At 34.9% G+C, this 10,078-nt stretch overlaps 1 protein-coding gene across 1 annotated transcript; it reads right to left on the bottom strand.

The window, feature by feature from the left end:
- Positions 1-907: 907 nt before the first annotated feature.
- On the bottom strand, positions 908-2,551 carry LOC143558254 (uncharacterized). The gene is made up of 3 exons (XM_077047124.1): positions 1,792-2,551; positions 1,635-1,686; positions 908-1,132 (listed from the first exon to the last, which is right to left on the bottom strand). The coding sequence occupies exons 1-3, from the start codon at positions 2,484-2,486 to the stop codon at positions 995-997; spliced, it is 885 nt and encodes a 294-aa protein (XP_076903239.1). The 5' UTR covers positions 2,487-2,551; the 3' UTR covers positions 908-994.
- Between the last annotated feature and the right edge of the window lie 7,527 nt (positions 2,552-10,078).

The raw sequence follows: 10,078 nt of genomic DNA, 5'->3' as shown, positions 1-10,078 counted from the left end.
TAAACCGAGAGGATGCAAACAAATATGGTATTTTAAATGCTAAAGCGACACACCAATTTTAGCGTGGAAACGTATCAAAAACGCAGAGTAAAACCATGGGACGATCTAGGGTCGGTTCAAATCCACTATTACCAATAATAGATCATTACAAAGTCATCTTTAGGCATACTAGATGCATACAAATAATCATTGTATACTTTGAACAAAAATTTTAATTATATGGAATCAAATAAAAAGAAAACAAGAGGTATCACCACGAGAGAGTTTATCCATCTCTGAAACTTCTGTTTTCTTCATAAGAACACCCAAAAACTTTCTAGTGAACCATTGGATTAAATGGAATGATATCACATTAACACCCTGAAGAGAAATATTGGTTTAGTTTTCTCATGGGCAAATATACCCCAACACTCGGTATCAAAATTTTAGATACCCAAAGGCCTCTTGGGGTAGTGGTACGTTCATAAGGTCGTCTTTTTGAGGAGTGAAAGTTCGTATCTTGTAGTTGAGAAAATGATGAAAATCACCAGAGAGCGTTTGAGTTATCGTTTATAAAAAAAATCTATCAGATATAAATACGTAGGTTCTTATAGAATGTTTATTCATTTATTTTCATCTAAAATTGCATTTGTACTTGTGTTTTGCATCATAATACGTACATGAGATATTTATCATTCTTTTCGTCTTTTGATCAACCATGAACATATAAACATGTATGCGTAGCAATACCCTTAAGGAGGCATGTAAATTCGAGTGAATCACACTCGTCTGTTTTCAAAATAAAGCAGAAGAACGTACCAAACGGACCATGAAAACAGGTTCAACCTCTCTTACTTGAACCATCTACCAACCAAACAACCATAAAAAGAAGCAAAATCACATTGTCTACTAAAAATCACCTTTTATAGGATGAACATGTTCAAAACTCAGATCTAACTAACTAATCATGTTCATATAAACTAACTAAACCAAAAATGATGGCTTGCATAGAGTTTTACTTTGCAATTTTCCTCCATTTATCCTTCAAGTCACTAGGGGTACGCGATGAATCAAAGACATGATGACCAAATTCCAAAATCTTCCTCCAAGGAAGGTTTTTTTTCGTTAATGCTGAGTATTTTTGAACTCCTTCCTGCAAGAAGGCCAGCAGAATTTAATGTTAATATTAAGCGTGTAAACAAACCAAACGTTTAGTGAATAGTTCGTGAACTGTTCGGCCGGATGTTCGTTTTATGTACATTCAGTTAAATGAATGCATGCCTCATTCATCATTTATGTTCGTGAATGTCTCTTTACGTTCATTTATTTATATACGTTTCTTTAAGTTTGTTTGTTTACAATCATTAATATATTCATATAAATTTTTTGGCCCGTTACAACTTATTATAGTTTTATTAGCTTTTTAGGGCTACCACATTATTCTTCAAATTATTTTTAATTAGCTTTTGCTATTAACGTACGAACAAGAACAAGAAAAGCCCGTTCGTTTGATTGTTGGTGTTCGATCGTTTGTTCAGTTAAAGTCAAACAAACAAACATAAACATGCTCCGTTCGTTTTCGTTCGATTCATTTACAAGCCTAGTTAATATACGAAAGATAACTAGAACTTAAAAAAGATTTTGAAACAGCCGACCTTAAGCATTTCTTCTTCTTGTTCACTCCAAAGAACCCGACCTCTTTTATTCCTGAAGATAAATCCGATTAGCATAAAAATAGTTAATCACACTTAAAGATATATAATAAACACTTTTAAATTATTATAAATCTCAGTAAACAAAAACAAAACCAACCTGTTGATCAATGATAACTGCTTAGATTCCTTTTTTGCTCCATGTTCCACAACGGGATCTTCTTTTCTTCCGTCATTGTTCAATATCGCTAATGTATTTCGTTTATTTTGTGTAGTTTGCTTATCTGTGATCAACCAAACATCTGCTGCACCTTTTGACTTTTCTGCTTGGTCAACATCTTTCGATTTACATTCACCATTTGTTTGTTGGTCAACTTTCATCTTTTTACTAGCATGATCTAAGTTCGGTTCATAAACGACCATCATCTTACAAGTACTTACACTATTAACCTCATTAGTGTTTTCGGGTACTAAAGCGTCGTGAACTTCATCACGATTCTCTAAACCGACACCATCATTTTCGTCAACTGATTTATCTTTTGATAAAATATTATTCTCTTTATTAGCTGTCTCAACTACCAGCTCATGATCATTGTCATCTCTCGTACTTGACTCTAAAAAAGTTGACAAAGCTTTCTTGGTCAACATAACCTTTGACTTCAATCGACTAGCTTCTGCTGTGCATTGTTTGTAAACACAATACGGGCAGTGAAAGTTTCCAGCAACATCAAATTGAGGCTCGCAGCCCATGCAGTTTTGATGAACGGAAATAGGGCATCCGTCATCGTTACAAACCAAAAGATTGCCACCGCCTTTGTCGCATAATACGCATTGTTGGTTTTCTGTCCAATCCATAACTAATGCATCTTTTAGAAACTTTGGATCAATAAACAAATGTATGAAACTCGGTTATTGAAGCTGAAAACATGTATAAGAAGATTAGAGTGTTTAGAAGCAAACAAAGAGCATATATGAACAGATCTGTAGAGAAGTATCTAGAAACATTTATACATTTGATAAAAAACCGGAAAATCAAAGAATGATTTTATTGAAAAAGTAAGACAGTTGGCCCGATTCAAGAGGGGGTAATCTCCTACAAGAATCACTTGATAATCAATAATAACCGGTCGACGGAATACCTAAACATAATTTTGGCAGTTAATGCATCCTAACATTCAGACCTTAACAGTCAACAGTCAACTCCCCACTAATTCAGCCCTACTCCCCACTAATTCAGCCCTAAACCTTTGCTCCTGAGTCCTGACTGACGCAGCGTCAAGGTAACTAAACTGAGACCTGTCGGACCCAAATGAGTCGACCCGCAGATAAGGTTTTGTCGTATCAACAGTCCTAATTCAGTTTCAAGTTTCTTCTTTTATACCAAAACCAAATTCTTGCCATTCCGTAATCCGTACACTACTTTTAATTCAGTCCAGTGTTATAAAATCGTGATTAGGCACGGATTAAAATGTGTCATAACAGGACAAATTTCTGTCAAAATCTTCTGATTATATAAAAAATTATAATTATAATCGCAAGTCGGTACCCCACTGCATTGTTGTAAAAATCCTGACTAGGCTTCGATTAATCCCCGATTAATCGTTAATCCCTACCCCACCGATTAGTTGCTGATTAATCGCTATTTGGTCAAACTCTGTCAAAATTGAAAAAATTATATATAAAACTTAAATTATATTTGTATATTTCAAAAACTACATAAAAATTCCAATCTGATTAATCCATATAAATCCCGATTAATTGCTAGTCTCTACCCCACTGCCCGACTAGTGCCTAGCGAGATCTACAACACTAAATTAGTCATCAATCAAATGATTTTAATCCAAATACCTAAAACTTGAAGTATGTATAAACCATGAAACACATTGCCGTAAATTTGAAACCATTCGAAAGCCGAATCAAGTCCAATTCGAAACCAAATGCATATAATAATAATAATAACAACAACAACACAACATTGAACATTGATTCCAATTGTCAATTTCATTTCATCATCGTGAACACAGTAAGCCCTAAACCTAATTTCACCACACGCGCATGTAAAATTAAAATCAAACAGTAAAAGTATTAAATTGTGAGATTATAAGTTCATTATTAAAAGAATACATTCAGAATATTAAGTTTCTAGGTCCAATTTATAAAACCGAACGTACAACAAAACACTATTAAATCAATGTTGAAATTGATAAGAACGTATTAAGGGTTATAACATACCACAAATCTGCTGACGATTATAAAATTTATGGAGTATTATTCTTGAGCTTCGAAGAATCGGTGGATATTTTTGTGGGTTTTTTTGGCCGTTTGAAATTTGAACTGCTTTTTCTGGGGTGGTTTTGGGTTTTATAAATTTTCTAGAAATTGCTAAAATAGAATAAGTTGACTATAAAATTTCCAAAAATAGATATAAACATTTAGCTAGGGTGTGCGTGAATCGGTTTGGTTGGTTTGAGCAAAAACCAAATGAAAAGGCGAAATGTCGGTTTTTGAGCTTTTGTAAAATGTTCGATTTTAGTTTGAGTTTGGATTGATTATTGAGTTTTCTGTTTTTGTCATTTTGGGCGGAAAAAAAAGTTTGTTAAACAATGAATTTGGTCATAAATATTTTTGTTAGTTAATAAATAATAACTAATTAATTGTTATATATTTGGGTTAAAATATTCTATTTGGTTATCTCAGTTTTAGACTTTTAGTTACAAGCAAAACCAAAACCTAACTAAATGTTTGGATTTTAAAAAACATAAAATCAAGTCGTTGATTTTTGTTTCAGTTTTAGGTCGGTTTTGTCAGTTTACTCTTTTGAGCTTAGTGTATAAGTAGCGCTCTCTGATTGGCCTAAAATGATAACGTCTATATACTTGAAGGCAAAATCTTGTGACATTTAGGAAATTTTGTAGTCAACTTCCTCTAATTTGGCAATATTCATATATTTTACCATGTTTTCCTTTTGTGGGCCAAACTATGTGCTGTTTACCGAGTTGAACTCCTAAACTAGTATCCTTCATTTTAAAAGTACGGATTTACTTCTTTTTTGTTTGAAAGGTGAATTTCTTAATCTCTTGTTGGAAGTGGGTTTTAAACCCACAACCTTCCTAAACCTTAGTGTATTAGAATCTTGTCTAAGGTTTAACAAGTGGTATCAAAGCCTAACGATCCAGGCTCGTGTTTTCGATTGGTGGCAAGTCTTGATTGCGGTAGTATTTCCGATCAAAGACATAAGAGGCTAGGAAACCGATCGCGTGTAAGAAACGGTTCAAGATCGTTACATGGAGAAAACTGGAGGCTACTTGAATATTGATTGAGGGTCATCCGTATTACATAACCGAAAGCGAGTAAGGGTCGGTCGGTGAGGTTTGTTTGTTTGATAAAGTATAGGTTGGTTTGTGAGAAAAGCTACTGTCGTCTATATATTAGGCTATGTGTAGTGGAGGGGCTTCACAAAATGAGGCGTTTTGCGTCATGTGGCGCCCAATCAGCAAAGGGTGAGTTTTTGTTTTTGGGGTGTAATACTGTTATAGCCTCATATATATACACACACATATTATATATATACATATACATATATAATATATATATATCACAAACAATATAAAAATAATATAAACAAAACACAAGCTGGCGATAAATATTTCTCGCCACCCGCTTATCGCCCCACAATTCGCCCAGGGGCGATGTTCGCGTCCCAAATCACCCAAAATTGCCCCTAAATTTTGCCCACTACGTATAGGATAATATTGTTTATCTATTAAACAAATAAAAGCTTTTGCAATGTGAACAAAAGTTGCACAACGACATTTATTTGAATAAACAGAAAAAGTCAACATCATTTATTGTTTTAGCAGACGATAGATATTTGTTTCGACCATAAAGTAAACCACAGCCGCTGATTATTATTATTTTCCTGGTAATTCGGCAACCGCAGAGGAATATCGACGTGCCGTTCTCGATTAGTCAAGAAACCAAAACCATGGCAGAATTCCAAGTCATAGGAGGAATCAAGAAACTAAACCAAAGCAACTATAAACAATGGTCAATGTGCATCAAGTCGTATCTTCAAGGTCAAGATCTTTGGCAGGTAACGAACGGTACCGAGACGAGACAACCTGCAAACGATATTAACGGTAGTATCGGGAAGTGGTAGGTGAAAGCGGGCCGTGTGATGTTTATCATCAAGACAACGGTTGATGATGATGTTCTTGATCACATTCAAGATCTCGAATACCCAAGGCAACCATGGGATACGTTGGAGACCTTATTCACGAAGAAGAACGATGCTCGATTGCAACTAGTCGAAAGTGATTTGATGACAGTTTCGCCGGGGGATCTTCCAATTTCACAATATTTTCGTAAAGTTAAGAATCTGTGTCGCGATATTGGAGAACTCGATCCTCAGTCTCAGGTTAGCGTTGCTCGTATGAAGAGGATAATCATTCTTGGTTTAAAACCGGAGTATCGTAGCTTCGTTTCCGCTATTCAATGGTGGGCGACCCAACCGAGTATTACCGAGTTCGAGAATAGTCTTGCTGGACAAGAAGCATTGGCAAAACAGTTAGCCGGGGGGTGTCAATTAAAACTGAGAGTGAAACCATGTAAAGGAAAGAGAAGCATCGGTTCAACAAAAATAAGAGTTGTTATGGCGAGAAAGGCAAGAGTAAATATTGGGATTGCAAGAAACGTGACCAATGAAACAGAAAGAGTCGACTTGACATCTCTGAAGAAGATTCACGGGATGAAGAGAACCAAGACAAGGAATCAAGGTACCAACCAAAGAAGTTTTCTTTTAGGTGCCATAGGTGTGGAAAAAAAAGGGTAAACGGCAAAATACTGTCGAGAACCTAGGGAGGAAGGTAATGCAACTGTTGTTAAAGAAGAAGAACCATGGGATGTGAAGGCCAATATGGCCGAGGTTCAGAATTACGCAGCTGTCACCGAATTCAAACCGAACTTGGTAAATGAATGGTTTGAAGAAGACTCCGGTTAGTGGACAAGTCAGGAAGCTGTGCCAGAGTCGAATCAGTTGAAGGTAACATTGGAATCATCTATTGTTATTTTGAATCTAGATGATGAGGAAATCATGGTTGAAGAAGAAAATATGGTTGATCAAGACGTAACTTTGACAGTAATCGGACAAGACGAGAAAGAAAACCGTGTTGGATGAAGTGCACGAGGAGATAGTTCCATCTCATGTTACGGGTGGTCATGGTGGAATAGAAAACGTTAAAAATCAACAAACCAACAAAGTTGGCGGTGGAGTTTGCATGAGGTTCATGCAAAGTTCGGGTGATCCGAATAAACAAAAGAATAAAGGAGTTAAGTTCAAGAGGGAGCATGCATCAAGTGAAGATGGAAGAATTGCTTTGAGTACCATAATAGTTGGTCATGAAGTTGAGAAAGCAAAAGTTGTATCCCATCTGAAACCGGGTGATGCAGTTCTAAACAGTGGTAATCTCGAAACTAGCTTATTTGTCACCAGAAAAAGAGTCCTGAAGGTAGTGTGAAAATGTCGAATCCAAGAATCAAGCTCAAGGAAGGGCGAGCGTTACAAGGTGTGAAAGATCTTGGAGGAACAATGAAAGTTGGTATTGAGAGGGAGTGTAAAACTTGGAGCAACACCAACTTTAAGGACCCAAATGATTAATACGAAAAGTATAAGGGTGGTACGGAATATCTCAAGGGACGGTTTGGTGGAGATCCAAAGTTTAGTGTCTGAGTTGAATTGTTTGGTGTCATAGTTATATTTTATTTATTATTAAATAAAGTAAAAGTCTAATTTGATTGTGTTTCCTAGTTTGAGTAGGATTAGAATTGTGAGTGTTATATAAACCCATCAAAATGTTTATTTTTAAAAAGGAGAAAATATTTTATTCTTGTTTCTTATTAATGAAAAGAGTCGCATAAATGTTTTATGCAATATCGTGTTTGATTTTCTTGATTCACTTGTCTAAGGTTTAACAAATCGTGCATAAACATTATCATACTTGATTGTTGCCACTCCCCATTGTAATGCTCTTGATCAATTACGTTGTATGTCTTGTAAAATATTTGACTATTACTTCAATCTTTTAGGCAGTCGTGTGAATCATATGTACTTTTTTCTAAATTGTCTTAAGAGATTTTTTTAGGTGATTGTAAAGTTTATTTTTGAAGATACCATATGACTGATCAAACTCGCACAGATTAGACATTTTTGCAATCATGACATACCGGGAGAAGGGGGGGGGGGGGTATATATATCAGGCATTTCTGCATGATCCATTAATTATAGACCTGACCCTGAAAAGGATTCACGTAAATTTTATCTCATGTAAGTTTTCCGATACTATCAATGGCGTAGACAATGATACATATACAAAATTAGCTTCATGATGGAAATAGTGTGTCATGGATTTAGATGTTAAATTATTATCATATTATCTTAATTAGAAATATTACACACTTGAAAATAGCTACTTCAAGCATATTGTATTTTTATAGCCATTTTATGCATAGCATGCTTTAAAAACTTTAATAACATGTATATTGTATATTTTTTGGAACAAGAAATTGAACTTCTTTCTAATTATGGTTTTAAATAACATCACATACAATTTATTGAAAGGTTGAATAACTAAGCATCCTAATAGTATTTAATCAAACTAAAGCGTATACTTTGTAGTGTATATATACGACACCAGTTTCACAATATTTGTCTCATTTTAGTATTTTACTCATCTTGTTTTTAGTGTAATTGGTGTATACTAAAAAGTAAAGATAATTAAAGAAAATGACAAGGTAGCCAAAAAAAAAAAAAACACAAAAAAACAAACAGCATAACAAAAGGCAACATCTATCATATTATTAATATCTTTTTGGATATTACCTACGTAATATCATCTCTATAACACTGATTTCTTAAACAAATGACAACATTCCTATCGTTTACAAATTCTTCTAAATCTTTTTTAAAAAAATATTCTATAAAATTCATTCGTGTTGGATCTTTGTGAAGCACCAAATATATAATCCAGCCTTTCTATATATATATATATATAGTAGTACCTGCCGTCTAAGGCAAGGCAAAGCATTCCTCATAATATTAGGATACAAATGTAATGAACTCAAGTGTTTATATCGATTTGATTAACATGGTTGAAGCTTTGCTTATTGCTTTTATAGTGTTAGGGGTGTGCATCATCGACCTTGCGGGTGCATGTATTGTGGCAAGAGTCTGCTATGACGAAGAACAACGAAAGATTCAGAAACATAAGCCTCGTGAAGACACGACGTCAAGTGATGAAAGCAACGATGAGACCCAAGAGAAAGATATGGTTTGCAATTGATTGTTTGGGTCGAACTCGAAGACATAGACGAGGTGTGGTGGAGGAGGCTGTGGTGGGGCTGTAGGAGGTGTTGTGGTGGTGGCGACGGTGGCTGTGGAGGTGGTGGTGGATGTTAGTTAATATTTAAGTAACAGATTTTCAAAATATTCTATGTACTTTTCAATTTTCATGTATTTTAGTTACAGAAGTTGGCTGTGTACTTGGAAATAAATAGTTCATATTTGTGACTTGTGAGTATTAAGAGTTTTTTTTTTAAAGAAGACCATTAATAATTCAAACCATGGTCATATTCTTTTTCTTCCGAATTTTGGTTAAATCCAATCTTGTACAAAACTAGGTTAACTTGAGACAAGACTTACATATGATCAATTGATCTAGTGGTATGATTCTTACTCTAACATGTCTTTCGTGTTGTTTCTCATCTCAGTGTTTCCCTCAAATCTACTAACCAAGGCGTCCCAAAGGCCCTTAGCAGTGGTGTGATCTCTCAAAGTTTAAGCAATTTCACGTGAGAGACAAACACTAAGAACACCATAGCTTTGTGGTCTTCACTAAACATCTTCCTATCATTATCATCATAAGTAGTCACGGGCCTAGGAACTTGGCCATCAGGAGTGATAGTCATGGGAACATGTGGACCAATTTCAATGGGTCTAAGAAGTGCATAATCAAGGATTCTAATATAGTTCTTGAAATGCCATTTGAATTCTTCAAAATCATTGTCCTAACTTAGTAGCTTGGGTGGCTTAGTTGTAGCTCTAATTTCGTTCTCAAAGATCATGTAACTCCTTACAACCTCATTCTTAACTTCCCCATCTGCATTAGCCATGGCTTAAACAAACTCAAGATCAAACCAAATTTAAACATATTCTGCTGAAAAACTGAAGTCCAAAGTAATCGAATGAAGTAATCGAATGACTAAGCAGCTTTTGTGAAAATGTTAAGTACAAAGTAATCAAATGTGACAATAATCGAATCGAATGGATGAATCTAATCGAATAAGATTCTACTCTAATCTAATGGTCTAATATAATCGAATGGTGATATCGATTAGATTAGATTAGATTAGATTGTGATTTGATTAGAATTGATTCTGAACTCGATTCGATT

The sequence above is a fragment of the Bidens hawaiensis genome, unplaced genomic scaffold, assembly GCF_021521415.1.
Source record: "Bidens hawaiensis isolate Kalapana, Puna unplaced genomic scaffold, B.hawaiensis_p1.1 tig00019386_1, whole genome shotgun sequence".
In the NCBI taxonomy this organism is placed as follows: Eukaryota; Viridiplantae; Streptophyta; class Magnoliopsida; order Asterales; family Asteraceae; genus Bidens; species Bidens hawaiensis.
This window is presented reverse-complemented; position numbering and strand designations above follow the sequence as displayed.

Excerpts from the sequence above, each read along its gene's own strand:
- LOC143558254 (XM_077047124.1), bottom strand. The coding sequence starts at position 2,486 with ATGGATTGGACAGAAAACCAACAATGCGTATTATGCGACAAAGGCGGT. Across the intron at positions 1,687-1,791 it reads CAGTTATCATTGATCAACAG|GAATAAAAGAGGTCGGGTTC; the intron begins GTTGGTTTTGTT and ends ATTTATCTTCAG. Across the intron at positions 1,133-1,634 it reads AAGAAGAAGAAATGCTTAAG|GAAGGAGTTCAAAAATACTC; the intron begins GTCGGCTGTTTC and ends GCCTTCTTGCAG.